This window comes from Microtus pennsylvanicus, chromosome 1 (assembly GCF_037038515.1).
Source record: "Microtus pennsylvanicus isolate mMicPen1 chromosome 1, mMicPen1.hap1, whole genome shotgun sequence".
Classification (NCBI taxonomy): Eukaryota; Metazoa; Chordata; class Mammalia; order Rodentia; family Cricetidae; genus Microtus; species Microtus pennsylvanicus.
The window spans coordinates 155,329,865-155,347,376 of record NC_134579.1 but is presented as its reverse complement, the minus strand read 5'-3'; the positions used below and the strand labels follow the sequence as shown (position 1 = coordinate 155,347,376).

At 41.7% G+C, this 17,512-nt stretch overlaps 2 protein-coding genes across 3 annotated transcripts in view; both read right to left on the bottom strand.

Moving 5' to 3' along the window:
- The window catches only part of LOC142837596 (uncharacterized), a 59,263-nt gene extending 50,674 nt beyond the window's left edge, over positions 1 to 8,589 (bottom strand). Inside the window, 2 exon segments of the mRNA XM_075952761.1 lie at positions 7,103 to 7,197; positions 8,581 to 8,589. Of these exon segments, the coding sequence (XP_075808876.1) occupies positions 7,103 to 7,132 (30 nt within the window). The 5' untranslated portion in view covers positions 7,133 to 7,197; positions 8,581 to 8,589.
- The window catches only part of LOC142832742 (uncharacterized), a 196,329-nt gene that overhangs the window by 134,150 nt on the left and 44,667 nt on the right, over positions 1 to 17,512 (bottom strand). The window lies entirely within an intron of this gene.

Here is a 17,512-nt window from a genome sequence, read left to right as displayed (position 1 = left end):
TGAACTGAACAGAGAATTCTCAACAGAAGAAGTTCAAATGACCAAAAGACACTTAAGGTCATGCTCAACCTCCTTAGCGATCAGGGAAATGCAAATCAAAACAACTTTGAGATATCATCTTACACCTGTAAGATTGGCTAAAGTCAAAAACACCAAGGATAGCCATTGCTGGAGAGGCTGTGGAGGAAGGGGTACCCTCATCCATTGCTGGTGGGAATGCAATCTTGTGCAACCACTGTGGAAGTCAGTGTTTCGGTTTCTCCGGAAATTCGGGATCAACCTACCCCTGGACCCAGCAATACCACTCTTGGGAATTTACCCAAGAGATGCTCTATCACATGTCAAAAGCATTTGTTCAACTATGTTCATAGCAGTATTATTTGTAATAGCCAGAACCTGGAAACAACCTAGATGCCCTTCAATGGAAGAATGGATGAAGAAAGTATGGAATATATACACACTAGAGTACTACGCTGCGGTAAAAAACAATGACTTCTCGAATTTTGCATGCAAATGGATGGAAATAGAAAACACTATCCTGAGTGAGGTATCCCAGGCCCAAAAAGACGAACATGGGATGTACTCACTCATAATTGGTTTCTAGCCATAAATAGGGTCCACAGAGTCTACAATAGGCGAATCTAAAGAAGCTAAGTAAGAAGGTGAACCCAAGGAAAAACATATAGTTATCCTCTTGGATAAGGGAAGTAGACAAAATTGCCGGGGGGAAAAGTGGGATCTTGGGGGTGGGGTGGGATGGGGGTTAGGGGAGATGGGGAGAGAAAAGGTAGAAGGGAAGGAGGGTGGACTTGGGGAAACAGGAGGATCGGGATAAAGGAAGGTTGGATAGGGGAGCACGGAACCACAATTCTTAGTTAAGGGACCCACTTTAGGGTGGGCAGGAGACTTGACCCTAGAGGGGCTCCCAGGTGCCCAAGCTGAGGTCCCCAGTTAGTTCCCTGGGCAGCTGAGGATAGGGAACCTGAAATGACCCTACCCTAGAGCAATACTGACGAATATATGGCATATCATCCTAGAACTTGCATCTGGCGATGGATGGAGATAGAGACAGAGACCCACACTGGAGCACTGGACTGAGCTCCCAAGGTCCCAATGAGGAGCAGAAGGAGTGAGAACATGAGCAAAGATGTCGGGACCACGAGGAGTGCACCCACCCACTGAGACAGTGGAGATGATCTACTGGGAGCTCACCAAGGCCAGCTGGACTGTTACCAGAAAAAGCATGGGATAAAACTGGACTCTCGGAACATGGCGAACAATGAGGGCTGATGAGACGCCAAGGACAATGGCACGCGGTTTTGATCCTATGCAATGTGCTGGCTTGGTGGGAGCCTAGCCAGTCTGGAGGTTCACCTTCCTAGATATGGATGGAGGGGGGAGGACCTAGGACGTACCACAGGGCAGGGAACCCTGACAGCTCTTTGGACTGAAAAGGGAGGGGGAGAGGAGTGGGGGGAAGGGGAGAGGGGTGGGAGGAGGGGGAGAAGAGTGAGAGGAGGGGGAGAAGAGTGGGAGGAGGGGGAGGGAAATGGGAGGCTGGTGGGAGGAGGTGGAAATTTGTTTTTTTTTTTCTTTTCTTTATCCTCCTTTTATCAATAAAAAAATTAAAAAAAAAAAAATATGTGCAGACTAAAAGTTGAAGTTCTTAAAGCAAAAAACAAAAAAAGGAAAGAGTTGTTGTGTGTGGTAGTACACACCTTTAATCCCAACACTTGGGAGGCAGAGGGAGATAGACCTCTGTGACTTCAAGGTGTGGTAGCACACGCCTTTAATCCCAGTGCCTAAAAGGCAAAGACAAACAGATCTCTGTGAGTTCAAGGTGTAGTAGCAAACACCTTTAATCCCAATGCCTGGGAGGCAGAGACAGGCGGATCTCTGAGAGTTCAAAGACAGCCTGGTCTACAGAGTTATTCCAGGTCAAAGATATACGCTCAAAAAGCAAAAAGTTAACCTAGGAATGTCACAGCTTAGATTCTTAAGCGCCTAGTGATTTAAAGGCGCAAATCAAAAGTGCTCCTGGATAGTAAAAAATTGCAGATTCACAATAGGACAGATTCAGACCACTAAATGAGTCATACTGTTGGATGAATGTACGTAGGCTTGGGAGAGAGAAGAAAAAGAATATAGAGAATAAAGTTAATGGTTTTATAAAAAAAAAAGGTAAAGTCTTTAAAGAGACAGAGTACAGATAGTTAAGAGATTAAAAGAAATAAAGAAAAATAAGCCACGTAAAAATGAAAAATTCACAGAGAGTCTGGATTATGTACATTGTGTTTTCTTTAAAATTTTTGACTGTGAAGGAGCTAAGTACAGAGAGACATTTCATTATATGGGCTGCCAAGTGGAACCAGAATGAATATCATGAGGGTATGATTTCAGAATTTGGGTCTAAGGATATGATGCTTTGGAGAGGGTCTTCTTTTGTTTTCACAGAGGACCAGACCCTGTAGATTGCATCTATCCCAATATGGTATGATAGACCACGACCTCCCGAAAGGTTCCTGTGAACACCCTCAAAAAATTCCTTCACTCAACTGCCAACTGAGATAAACCTGGCACACAGGTTACACCCTAAAATCATTAACGACGCCCCCATTCAGCAGGAAGCAGTTTGGAGAGAAAAAACTGCGCCCAGGTTCCCAAATATAGTTTATAAATGTTCTTTTCCATTTAAAGGGGGATATGATATAGATACGAATAATTTGCATTAGTATAGATTTTGCCTTATTGATAGAGATTTAAGGTCAATTTTGTTATATGTATAAATGTTTCTGATTTTGATTAAGGTATTGTGATTGTGTAGTTCATTTAAATATGTACTGTATAATTCAGAAATATAGGTTGTTAATGGATAATCATCGATAATAGTAAAGCTTGTAGTCATGTTAGTTAGATTTTCTAGATATATAGAGATATATTTTATATAGACATTCTTCATGTCTTTCAAAGATTACAGAATAGGACATTTAATGTTTTAATAACTTAGGACTTTTCATGACAATGAGACACTCTGCTCCTGGCAACACCAATCTACTTCAAGAGGAAGATGGGCATCGAAGAGGATCCTTATGGAGTTTGATAGCCATTTGGGCAAGAAACTGCTCTTGCCTGGACTATTGCATAAACTGGACACAGAGAACCCACAGAGAGAGGACTACTGAACTTGCCTAAGGTGAGATGATCTTTCAGGGTTCCTGATTCATGAAAGAGTCTGCGAGACATTCTGCAGGACACAACAGATAGTGACTGAACTGACTTTGAATTTTCTTGCTTTATGGAAATGTCTGCTGGATACCATGGGCCTGAAGGCTGAAGATGGATGCCCCAACGGTACAGAGGAACTTTGGGTGACTGTCCAGGCAGCGAGATGTCTCTGTCATTTCTAGAGTTTTAAAAGTTGCTTTTTTCTTGTTTGCTTATGTAGTATTGTATTTTTCTGGAGTCTTTGATGGAGTTAAGAATAGTTAGTTATAGTTATAGTTTTCCTTAGTTATGATAAAGATTATTGTAACTTTTACTTGATAACTGTTTTGTTATATGTAATTTTGCTATGTTAAAGTTAAAGCCTTTTTTTTTGTTGTTTAAACCGAAAAAGGGGAAATGATGGAGGAAGGTCATTGGTTAAATAAAAAGAAACTGCTTGGTCCTCATTGGTTAGAAGATAGGTGGGAGGAGTAAACAGAACAGAATGCTGGGAGGAAGAGGAAGTGAGCTCAGACTCCACAGCTCTCCTCTCCGGAGCAGACGCCTCAGAGAGATGCCATGCCCCAGCTCCGACCCAGGATGGACTTAGGCTAGAATCTTCCCGGTAAGACCGGTGCTCACAGATTATTAGAGATGGGTTGATCGGGATATCAGAATTAGCCAGTAAGGGCTAGAGCTAAAGGGCCAAGCAGTGATTAAAAGAATACAGTGTCCGTGTAATTATTTTGGGTAAAGCTAGCCATGGGGGCGGCCGGGTGCTGGGGACGCAGCCCTGCCACCCATATTACTACACAGATATGTATGGAAGACAGAATTCACGACTGAATCTATAAGTAAACAACTGTTTTTTTCCACCACAGTAACGACGAGCGTAACAGCAACGTATTCTATCAATTTTAACATTACAACGTTCTATGAAGATTACCCTTATAAGAATATCCGAGTCACTGGCAAGCAGATAAAAAAAATCTACATCAGCCACATTTGATAAAATCTAAAATTTAACTCAAGGATAGGCATAAGGCATCTTAGACAATTAACACTTTTAGAAGTTCTGGTGAATATTTCATTCCCAAAGAGTTACAAAAATTGAGGTAAGTCTGAAAATACATTAGGTAAGCATGTTAAGTGTAGTAACTAGATGGATTCAGAAGTGACATCGATTTCCTGTGAGTAAAATGAAGACATTAAATTGTGTGAGAATTATAGTCCATTTTCAGTGTTTTGCAAATAAAATATAACACAGAAGAATGGCTCAGGAGAAAATCTGAGCTACTGGGTCTGAATTTTGTAGAGCTCAATGCGTTCTTTTTAGTGCTTATGCTGTATTTTAGGTTAGCAGTTTTCATGACTCTTTAGTTGTCAGACACATTCTGTCTGAGCCATGAATTGGGAACAGAAATGCAAACCTGCAGGTCCCAGCCCTTTCCCCAAATCTCCATTGTGAAACACCGCAAGTTTAGAGTAGGGGAATTGAGTCATGGCTGCCAGAGGAACTGACTAGAGCAACGCAATCACGAAGAAAAGTTTTCTGCATCAAATGTGATTGTTGATGCACACCAATCAGTCAGCACTCAAAGACTTCACTCCTGATGTATTTTATAAATGGTACATAATGAGTCCCAGCCAGAAAGGGCTTCACAGTGGGCTCCTGTTTGGGGGGTAGAAAAGATAAATCAAAAGTACTGAACTCTCATTAGTTCAATGAGCTTCCTAACGAAGTGAGCAGCAATTCTTCTGAGACAAACAGTCAGTGCCAACAAACACATGGACACGTCATCACTGTTGTGATATTAAGCACCAAAGAGAAATATAGGTAGAGTACAATCTGAATCTACGCTCAAGAACATCTGTTTCATGGCAACATCAATCCATGTTCTGCACTGTCTAATGTGCTTAAATTTTTAATACTATGATCCAAGTAATATACTGCATTAAAAAATCAAGATATGTCTCTTTTAATTTGACAGATTGTTAAGATGTGACAACTAGTCCTTGTGATTCATCAATGTGCGCTTTTTATAACCATGATTGAAGGAAATACAACAGACCCCACCAATGGAGCCTATATGCCACAGACATCCTCACACACTAATATATATAGTTACATCTTCCACAGCAATTAGGCTTAAACATATTTTGTTCATATGCTAGAGTAGAAATTTTCAAAATTAAAAGGTCATAAATTCACATGAGATATTTATTCCCAAATAACCCGGGGAGAGTAAAGTTGAGAAAAGTGCTACAAGAGATGTAGTCATAACTGAGTTACAGTGTACAGGTGTAGTTCTAAAGAGAGCCTGGTATAGGCAGACAATTGTACAGGAATATAATATATGTGTGTGTGTGTGTATGTGTATATATATATGTGTGTGTATATATATATATATATATATATATATGATCCAGAAAGAATACTGTATGTCCACTAAATATTTAATAAAGGAGGCAAAAAGATAGATTACAGTAATATGGTCTTTTCACTAAATGGTGCAGGCAAAACTGGATCCAGCAGGAAAATGAAATTAGATTTTTATCTTTACCTGTACAAAAATCCATTAAAATGGATCAAAAGCCTTATTTAAAACCATAAACACAGATACTAAGGAAACACAGGGACTACCCATGAGGATATGGAGATGGACAAGGACTTATTGGTTAGAAAGAACACCAACAGGAACTGACCCAAGATCAACAGATGGGACAACATGAAAACAAAGAGTTTCTGTACATCAACAGAAACAATCAGCAGAGCACACAGACACCCACAGAATGGGAGAGAATCTATATCTGTGACACTTGGGATAGGGGCTCAAACATAGAATTTACCAAGAGTTACAGAAATTAAATAACATGGAAATAAAACTGCCAACAACAAATGGGCAAATGAACTGAAGACAGACTTTCAAAGACAAATATAGAAACAGCCAATAATTATTGCAAAAGTGTTTAGGATTCCTAAAATGTCATTATGGGAACACAAAATAAAAACTACTTTGAAATACTGCCTTACCCCAGGTAAAAGAACCCTTATTAATTGTTGGTATGTTAGGGAAAGTGTAAATCAATACAGCCATTCTGGGAATCAACTTGGAGATTATTTAAAAAAAAAATGAAGAGAGAACTAAAGTAAGACTCAGCTTCTCACTCCTGGGCATTACATAAGGTACTCTGCAGCCCAATTTAGAGATATTTACACCCCATGTTTACTGCTACAGTATTCACCATAGCAAACTATTGTAATCAACCTAACTGTCAATCAACAGGTAAATGGATAATGAAAATGGTATACATATAAAGTGAAATACTATTCAGCTGGAGATGCATGGAATAAAAATTTGCAGGAATGGATAGACTCAAAATTTGTGATATTAAGTGAGGTAATACAGTGTCAAAAAGAAGAAACCGTATTTTCCCTCATATGCAGAATCTAGTCAATAATATGTGAATATGGAAATAATGTATATATGGGCACAGTAGAGCATGGAAAAAGAGAACAAGAAACATTAAGTATTAGGGTTGAGTTAGGACTAATGCAGGTAATGAACACAAGTTATAAAAAAAGATAAAATTAATTTCTTTTCTAGTTCTAATTCTGTCAATTTTTTTTTCTTTTTCATGGTAAACATGTTCACAAAAATAAGTTATACAACAAAAACATACAATCCCTTGTGAGGCTGGAACGCTAACTGCATAAATGTGCATTGAGTTGTATAGACTTTGGGCCTGGTGAATTTCAGTGTGTAATTTTTGTCTGCTTGTTTTTTGCAACATTTTTCATAATGAAGTTAAAACAATTAAAGGTTTCTGGTGTCTCAAACTATAACATTTCTACCATAAATAAATAAAATAAATAAAAAGGGACATGACCACTGACCTGGGACAAATTAACTGGAGAATCGGCCATTTTTTTTGTTTCTCTTCTTTGAGTTTCTCTTTCAGGAATAATGAATAGATAGATGACTTGCTGCCCTTTCAAATAACAGGTTAAAAAGAAAAAAAAATTAATACTGAAAGCAGTTAAAGAAAAACGTCAAAACATGTGAAAAGACCCAAGGAAGAGACTATGCCCAGGTTTCTAGTCAATGATCCCAAATCCAGGATGGCATGAAATGACATTTGCAGCTTGGGGGGGGGGGGGGGAAGTCACTGTCAATAATATTGTTGCGTCCAGAAAAATTCTACCTTAAAATTGGTGGAGATAAAAGTACAGTTCAAGACAAAATACAAAGTATAGTTAATACAAAGTAAAGCAATTCATTTCAACAAAGCAAAACCACAGACAATACACCAATGGCAAAAATTGTACAAATGAGTCGGAGGAATCATCCATAAGAACATGGGAAAATATAAATTTCATGTGAAGAATAGATAAAAACAGGAGAAATGGGAAGTAACAATCCATGTTTGTTTGCAAAATGGGGAGTTTTCTGATTATGCAGACCCCAGAGAAATAAATGTATGGTTTTGAGAGAAAACTTTGAAGAAAGGGGGGTAGGGTCATGCCATGACAGGTGAGTCCCAGTAAGAAGAGTCTTCCTTGCGTCCCATGGATTGTGGTACCAATTGGGAAGATTCTGATAAATTTCTTAACTCAGCTCTAGATTCAAGATGTCACAAGTATATTCATTGCCCTATACACTGGAGCCTATACAGAGGAAACAGGAATAGTGTGGGTTGATGAAAAAGGAATGAGATGCCAGGGTCTTCCTTTCTGGAAGTGTATGAAAAGTACAGGCCTCTACTATAGAACTGAGGAACAGAAAAATATTATAATCAGCCAGTTAAATGATTATTATGATTTTTTTTTTTTTGATTTTCGAGACAGGGTTTCTCCATAGCTTTTGGTTCCTGTCCTGGAACTAGCTCTTGTAGACCAGGCTGGCCTCGAACTCACAGAGATCCGCCTTCCTCTGCCTCCCGAGTGCTGGGATTAAAGGAGTGCGCCACCACCGCCCGGCTTTATGAAATATTTTGAACATCAAATGATTCTACCTGCAACATGGTTAAGGTAAAAATTATTTCAGACTGTCTAACACAACTGCGTGATCACCTAGCCTACACACAGGCTGCACAAGTAGAGAGAGAACAAGAAAGCTGCTGAACCTCCAGATGTGCATTCATCCCTTTCTTTCCCCCTTGACTCCACACCTCCTCTTTGGGAACTGAACTCCACTGAAGCTGTTCTTTGGGACTGCTGAGAAGACTTGACAGCCTACTCCACAGATCCTTGCTCACCCATGTCCACTGCTGCTATACTCACAACAGCTATAAAAGGGAAACAACCCAAATGTCCTTCAGCTGACAAAGGGATTATGAAAATATGGTATATATACAATATGAAATCGTATTTACCGATAAAGAAAATTGAAATCACGAGCTTTGCAGGTAAATGGATAGACCTAGAAAAGATCCTATTGAATGAGGTAACCCAGACCCAAAGACTGGCATTGCATGATCTCTCTCATAGGAAATTCCTAGTCCCAGGACAGGCTCCAAAGCTAGAGACAAGCTAAAGAAAAACCCTGTGTCGAAAACCAAACCAAACCAAACCAAACCAAAACAAAACAAAAACCCCAAAAACAAAACACAACAAATGGCACTGCAGAGCCACATAAACAACCGCATCATGGGAGTGGGAGAAAACTGACAAAACAGCTTAAAGTACAACAGTAGCAGATGCAGAACCTGTCCAACAGCAATGACCATGTGAATGTCATCAAAATACCACAAACAGATGTTTCAGACAAGGGTAAGACATTCACACCAGAACTTCAGAGCCTACTTCCTTCTGAACAGCAGAGAAACTGCTTGCACCCCTTTGCGCCTTCCCTGCTGGGTCCCAGCCCCACAGCTCCTCTGACCTGGGAGGTTCCAGGGCCGCCGGGTTGCGGTTCCCGCCGCTGCGCTGCTGACTTTCCCAGGCCGCCCCGCGTCGCCGCGACACCCGCCGACTCCTCCGCTCCCAGGTCTGCATCACAGGATTCCCCAAGTGGAACAGGGAATGTAGAAATTGCGGTCACTTCAGCTTGATTCCTCCCAGCTGTTCCTCCTGTCCCCGCCCAAAAATACCTCCGCTTCCGGTTACCTGTTTTCCCCCCCCCTAAACCCGCCTACCACGGGGATCTCTTCTAGTTTTCCAGTTGCACCATTCTTTTCAATTAATCTTCTCTGATTGACAGGTGTTCCGTCCCATTAGAGACCTGTAAACCTCACTCCGTCTCAGGCTGGCTATCAGGCTGCCCTAAACCCGCGCTGCACAGTCTCCCCACATGCTTGCTGCCAGCCACAACCAGAACTGGATCTAGGAGGACGCTGCATCCCGGTGTCTGACCTCACAGTGAGTTCTGAACCCTTCAGATAAAAGACAGGCAGCCTAACCTCGACTTGAGTAGTAGGCTCTTGGTGAACAACATGCTTACACCTGAAGCGCAACCCAAATTACTTTTATCAATAAAAACCTGAAGTCATATATCGGGAGTGAACATTGAAGGACCAGAGAAGCAGAGCAGCCAACCACCAGAAAGTTCTTACCTCTAGGAATCCTCAGACCGAATGGGACGGGGATCTTGTCTCCTCCTGCCTTATATTCCCGTCATCACCTCCTTAGTGCTGGGATTAAAAGCGTGCACCACCACTGCCCAGCTGTTTCTCTCTTTTTGACTGGTTCTATCTCCTGTGGCCCAGGGTGTCGATGAACTACTGATCTCCCTGCTTCCTCCTTCTAAGAGTTGGTATTAATGGTGGGTGCCACCTTTGCATGTCCTCTATAGATATCTTGGCACTCAGATCTCCACACAAGCCTTATTTGTCAGAACACAAACAAAATATCACTCAGCGTAACACCAAACCATAACAGGCTAAATTCAGATTCTAGCGTCCCATCGTGAACATACAAACATGAGAAGCCGAAACCAAATACTTCAATTTTGCCTTGGGGAGAGACAATACAGGAACTTGAATTTTGAAAAGAATTGGGTATCTCAAGAAGTCAGAGTTCATTGCTAACATCCCTGGGCTGAGTTCCTCCTGAGCTGTACTGATCTCACCCCTAGATGGTGGCCTTGTCATTTTACTAAGTCAGAAACAAGTTAGGGTGATTCATGCTAAAGGTGATTTAAGATAAAATATAGAAAAAATCTTTGAAGTAAAAAATGCAGTGGCGAATGCAGAGATTCTTGCTGTCCTGGTTGCAGAAACAGTAAGTAATGTGGTTCCAGCAGTGAAATGTCAGTTACACCATCCTGTCTATGGCTCTGGGATCATTGACAAAGAGATATAGGAAAGGGAATGAGAAGGAAAAGAGGAGGAAGAGGTAAGACATGCTGTGCTCTAGACTCCACACAGCTGTTGTAATCAGTAACCAACAGCAACTCTATTTACCTGCATTGGCCACACACTAGACTACGATCTTAGTTTTTTTCTTTTGGATTTTCGAGACAGGGTTTCTCTGTAGCTTTTTTGTTTCCTGTCCTGGAACTAGCTCTTGTAGACCAGGTTGGCCTCAAACTCACAGAGATCCGCCTGCCTCTGCCTCCCGAGTGCTGGGATTAAAGGTGTGTGCCCACCGCCTGGCTACACTAATTAGTATTATCAACAAATACCTGGAGTCAGATATCGAAGTAAATGCTGAAGGACCAGAGAAGCAAAGGAGCAGTCACCAGTGTCTTTTGACTTCTTCCAATCCTCTGACCGAATGGGGACTAGAATCCTGGCTCCACCTCCTGAGGGCTGGGATTAAAGGCATGAGCATCCCAAGTGCTGGGATTAAAGGTGTGATCCTCCAGTACATGATTCTTTTTTTTAAATTAATTAATTTATTTATTAAAGATTTCTGCCTCCTCCCCGCCATCGCCTCCCATTTCCCTCCCCCTCCCCCAAACAAGTCCCCCTCCCTCATCAGCCCAAAGAGCAGTGAGGGTTCCCTGCCCTGTGGGAAGTCCAAGGACCTCCCACCTCCTTCCAGGTCTAGTAAGGTGAGCATCCAAACTGCTTAGGCTCCCACAAAGCCAGTACGTGCAGTAGGATCAAAACCCAGTGCCATTGTTCTTGACTTCTCAGCAGTCCTCATTGTCCGCTATGTTCAGCGAGTCCGGTTTTTATCCCATGCTTATTCGGACCCAGTCCATCTGGCCTTGGTGAGTTCCCCATAGATCATCCCCATTGTCTCAGTATATGGGTGCAGGCTCGCGGTCCTGAGTTCCTTGCTCGTGCTCTCTCTCTGCTCCTGATTTGGACCTTGGGATTTCGGTCCGGTGCTCCAATGTGGGTCTCTGTCTCTGTCTCCTTTCATTGCCTGATGAAGGTTAATATCCAGGAGGATGACGATATGTTTTCCTTTGGGTTCACCCTCTTAATTAGCTTCTCTACAGTACCTGGCTTCTATAGTTAACTAGTGACTAACTCCACCCTCTCATCTCCAGGCAAGCTTAATTTGTCAGAACACAAGCAAAATATATAACAAGTGTAGGAAATGGAAGGCTTATAGGGCCCAAATGTTGGCTACGGATGGATTGGAGGAGAAGAATCATTGCATTTAGCTGTAGTTCTGCTGAGCCCACCAGGCTCCAACACACAGATCCAGACTCACAGTCTTAGAGATGTCTCTGATCAGTCTCAGTGGATCCCAAGAAAAGTGAGTAGTGATAAACACAATAGACAGATTAGTTGGCATTGTAGACCAGGACAGTAGAGAGGTAGGAGGTGAGAGTGGACAGTGTTTGAGATACAAACACACAAACATATACAGAGTGTACTTGTATTATACATATATGTGTTTGTGAATGTAAAATATTTTTTTAAATCTTTTTTTATTGAGAAAATGAGAGAAAAAAACAAGTTTCCGCATCCTCCCAGCCTCCCATTTCCCTCCCCCTCCTCCCACCCTTCTCCTCCTCCCCCCCACTCCTTTCCCCCTCCCTCTCCAGTCCAAAGAGCAGTCAGGGTTTTCTGCCCTGTGGGAAGTCCTAGGTCCTCCCCCCTCCGTCCATATCTAGGAAGGTGAACATCCAAACTGGCTAGGCTCCCACAAAGCCAGCAGATTACGTAGGATCAAAACCCCTTGCCAGCCAGTCCTCCCGGCGCCCGGGCGGGCTCCACTGCCTTTGTTTCTGTGGCCTGCCTGCACCAAGGAGGGTAGGCGCTTTGTTTGCGAGCTGCCCAACCAGCACGGAGGCCTGATCTCTCGGCCCCAGGAGAACCAGCATTGGGGTGAGTTTCTGGCCCGCAGCGCCAGCCAGGGACGGGGATCTCAGGGGTCCCTTGGCCTCCTATCTTTCTTGGGCTCTCTGCAGGACCTCTATTCCCTGGTTACTGCCTCTTTCTTCCTGGCCCACCCAGCTTCCGTCCAGGGCCCTCCCCACTTGGGCCCCCCCCCCCCCCCCCGCCCTCTTTTGGCGCCAGGCATTGGGAGCTGGGTCCCAGTCCTCCCGGCGCCCGGGCGGGCTCCACTGCCTTTGTTTCTGTGGCCTGCCTGCACCAAGGAGGGTAGGCGCTTTGTTTGCGAGCTGCCCAACCAGCACGGAGGCCTGATCTCTCGGCCCCAGGAGAACCAGCGTTGGGGAGAACCAGCATTGGGGAGAACCAGCGTTGGGACAAGCCAGGGTCCGGCACGGAGACCTGATCCCTTGGTGCCAGGAGAGCCAACATTGGGGAGACCGCGTTGGGTAGGCAAGGAGACCTGATCTGGTAAAAGAAGACCCATAAGGGAGTATTTGGAAGAAGAGATGGGCAGACGCCAAGGCAAGAATTCGCCCAACAAACTGAAAAGCAACATGAAGCCACCAGAATCCAGCGACCTCACAACGGAAGGACATGAACACCTTAATCAAGAAGGAGAAAAGTTTGACTTCATGAAAGTGATTGACGCCCTTAAACAGCATGTAAAAAACGCCCTTATAGAAATGGATGAGAAATATAACAGAAAGTTTGAAGAATTGAATAAATCAGTGAATGATACCCTAGAAAACCAAGGAAAAACAATCAAACAGATAATGGAAACAGTTCAAGACTTGAAAACTGAAATTGAGGCAAAGAAGAAAACACAAACAGAGGGCCTGCTGGACATGGAAAATCTAGGTAAACAAATAGAGACTACAGAAACAAGCATAACCAGCAGAATACAAGAGATAGAAGAAAGACTCTCAGATTCTGAAGATACCATAGAGAAAATAAACACTATGATCAAAGAAAACAGCAAGTCCAACAAACTCTCATCACAAAACATTCAGGAAATATGGGACACAATAAAAAGACCAAACCTAAGAATAATAGGAGTAGAAGGAGAAGAAGTGCAGCTCAATGGTCCAGAAAATATATTTAATAAAATTATAGAAGAAAACTTTCCCAACCTAAAGAAAGATATACCTATGAAGGTGCAAGAAGCATACAGAACACCGAATAGGCTGGATCAAAAAAAAAACATCCCCTCGCCATACAATTATCAAAACACAAAGCATTCAGAATAAGGAAAAAATATTAAGAGCGGTAAAGGAAAAAGGCCAAATTACTTACAAAGGTAAACCTATCAGACTTACACCTGACTTTTCCATGGAAACCATGAAAGCCAGAAGGTCCTGGATAGATGTACTGCAGAAACTGAGAGACCATGGATGCAAGCCCAGATTACTATACCCAGCCAAGCTTTCGTTCACTATAAATGGAGAAAATAAAATTTTCCAGGATAAAAACAAATTCAAACAATATGCAGCCACAAATCCAGCCTTACAGTAAGTAATAGAAGGAAAATCACTAACCAAGGAATCCAATAATGACCACAATAACTCAGACATCTAGAGACCCTTCATCAACAACACCAAAGAAGGGATACACACAAACTCTACGACTAAAAAAAAAATGACCGGAGTTAACAACCACTGGTCATTAATATCACTTAATGTCAATGGTCTCAACTCACCTATAAAAAGGCACAGGCTAAGAGATTGGATAAGAAAACAGGATCCAACGTTCTGCTGTTTACAAGAAACACACCTCAACCACAAAGACAGGCACCTACTCAGAGTAAAGGGCTGGGAAAAGGCCTATCAAGCAAATGGACCTAAGAAACAAGCAGGTGTGGCCATACTAATCTCTAACAAAGTTGACTTCAAACTTAAATCAATCAGAAGAGATGGAGAGGGGCATTTTATATTCATAACAGGAACAGTTCATCAGGATGAGGTCTCAATCCTGAACATCTATGCCCCTAATATAAAAGCACCCACGTACATAAAAGAAACATTGCTAAAATTCAAGGCAGCCATCAAACCGCACACACTAATAGTAGGAGATTTCAACACTCCTCTCTCACCAATGGACAGGTCAATCAGACAGAAACCTAACAGAGAAATAAGAGAATTAATGGAGGTAATGAAACAAATGGACTTAACAGACATCTATAGAACATTCCACCCAAATAGGAAAGAATACACCTTCTTCTCTGCAGCTCATGGAACCTTCTCGAAAATCGACCACATAGTCGGTAACAAAGCAAACATCCACAGTTACAAAAAAGTATTACTAACCACCTGTGTCTTATCAGATCACCATGGATTAAAGTTAGAATTCAACAACAAGGCGACCCCCGGAAAGCCCACAAAGTCATGGAAACTGAACAGCCAACTACTGAACCACACCTGGATTAAGGAAGAAATAAAGAAAGAAATTAAAGTCTTCCTGGAATTCAATGAAAATAAAGAAACAACATACTCAAACTTATGGGACACTATGAAATCAGTCCTAAGAGGAAAGTTCATAGCACTAAGTGCCCACTTAAAGAAAACAGAGAAAGCTCACATTGGAGACTTAACAGCCCACCTGAAAGCTCTAGAAAAAAAAGAAGCAGACTCACCTAGGAGGAGTAGGAGACTGGAAATAATCAAACTGAGGGCTGAAATCAATAAAATAGAAACACAGAGAACAATCCAAAGAATCAATGAAACAAAAAGCTGGTTCCTGGAGAAAATCAACAAGATTGACAAACCCCTATCCAAACTAATCAAACGGCAGAGAGAGAATTTGCAAATTAATAAGATCAGAAATGAAAAGGGGGACATAACCACAGACACAGAGGAAATTCAGAGAATCATTAGATCTTACTACAAAAGCCTATACGCCACAAAACTGGAAAATGTAAAGGAAATGGATACTTTTATAGATAAATATCATATACCAAAGTTAAATCAGGACCAGGTGAACAATCTAAATAGACCTGTTAGTTGCAAAGAATTAGAAGAGGTTATCAAAAACCTCCCTACCAAAAAAAGCCCAGGACCAGATGGTTTCAATGCGGAATTCTACCAGAACTTCCAAGAAGACCTAATACCTATACTCCTTAATGTATTTCACAATATAGAAACAGAAGGGTCATTACCAAACTCCTTTTATGAAGCTACAGTTACTCTGATACCAAAACCACACAAAGACTCAACCAGGAAAGAGAATTACAGGCCGATCTCACTCATGAATATCGATGCAAAAATCCTCAACAAAATACTGGCAAACCGTATCCAAGAACACATCCGAAAAATTATCCATTATGATCAAGTAGGCTTCATTCCTGAGATGCAGGGCTGGTTCAACATACGAAAATCTATCAATGTAATCCAGCATATAAATAAACTGAAAGAAAAAAACCATATGATCATTTCATTAGATGCTGAAAAAGCATTCGACAAAATTCAACATCCATTTATGTTAAAAGTCTTGGAGAGATTAGGGATACAAGGGTCTTACCTAAATATAATAAAAGCTATATACAGTAAGCCGACAGCTAACATCAAATTAAATGGAGAGAAACTCAAAGCCATCCCGCTTAACTCAGGAACACGACAAGGCTGTCCACTCTCGCCATACCTCTTCAATATAGTGCTGGAAGTTCTAGCAATAGCAATAAGACAGCATAATGGGGTCAAGGGGATTCGAATTGGAAAGGAAGAAGTTAAACTTTCGTTATTTGCAGATGATATGATAGTGTACATAAGCGATCCCCAAAACTCCACCAAAGAACTTTTACAGCTGATAAACAGCTTTAGTAATGTGGCAGGATACAAGATCAACTCCAAAAAATCAGTCGCCCTCTTATACACAAAGGATATGGAAGCAGAGAGGGAAATCAGAGAAGCTTCTCCATTCACGATAGCCACAAACAGCATAAAATATCTTGGGGTAAATCTAACCAAGGAAGTGAAAGATCTATTTGACAAGAACTTTAAGGCATTGAAGAAAGAAATTGATGAGGATACCAAAAAATGGATGGACATCCCTTGCTCTTGGATTGGGAGGATCAACATAGTAAAAATGGCAATTCTACCTAAGGCAATTTATAGATTCAATGCAATCCCCATCAAGATCCCATCAAAATTCTTCACAGATCTGGAGAGGACAATAATCAACTTTATATGGAAAAACAAAAAACCCAGGATAGCCAAAACAATCCTATACAATAAAGGATCTTCTGGAGGCATTACCATCCCTGACTTCAAACTCTATTACAGAGCTACAGTAATGAAAACAGGGTGGTACTGGCATAAAAACAGAGAAGTCGACCAATGGAATCGTATAGAAGACCCGGATTTTACCCCACAAACCTATGAACACCTCATTTTCGATAAAGGAGCTAAAAGTATACAATGGAAGAAAGAAAGCATCTTCAACAAATGGTGCTGGGACAACTGGATGTCAACCTGTAGAAGAATGAAAATAGACCCATATCTATCACCGTGCACAAAACTCAAGTCCAAATGGATTAAAGACCTCATTATCAGCCCGAAAACACTGAACCTGATAGAAGAGAAAGTGGGAAATACCCTACAACAGATGGGCACAGGTGATCGCTTCTTAGGTATAACCCCAGAAGCACAGGCATTAAGGGCAACATTGAATAAATGGGACCTACTAAAACTGAGAAGCTTCTGTAAAGCAAAGGACACTGTCACTAAGACACAAAGGCAACCTACTGACTGGGAGAAGATCTTCACCAACCCCGCAACAGACAAAGGTCTGATCTCCAAAATATATAGAGAACTCAAGAAACTAGACTTTAAAATGCTAATTAACCCAATTAAAAAATGGGGCACTGAACTGAACAGAGAATTCTCAACAGAAGAACTTCAAATGGCCAAAAGATACTTAAGGTCGTGCTCAACTTCCTTAGCAATCAGGGAAATGCAAATCAAAACAACTTTGAGATACCATCTTACACCTGTCAGAATGGCTAAAGTCAAAAACACCAAGGATAGCCTTTGCTGGAGAGGCTGTGGAGGAAGGGGTACCCTCATCCATTGCTGGT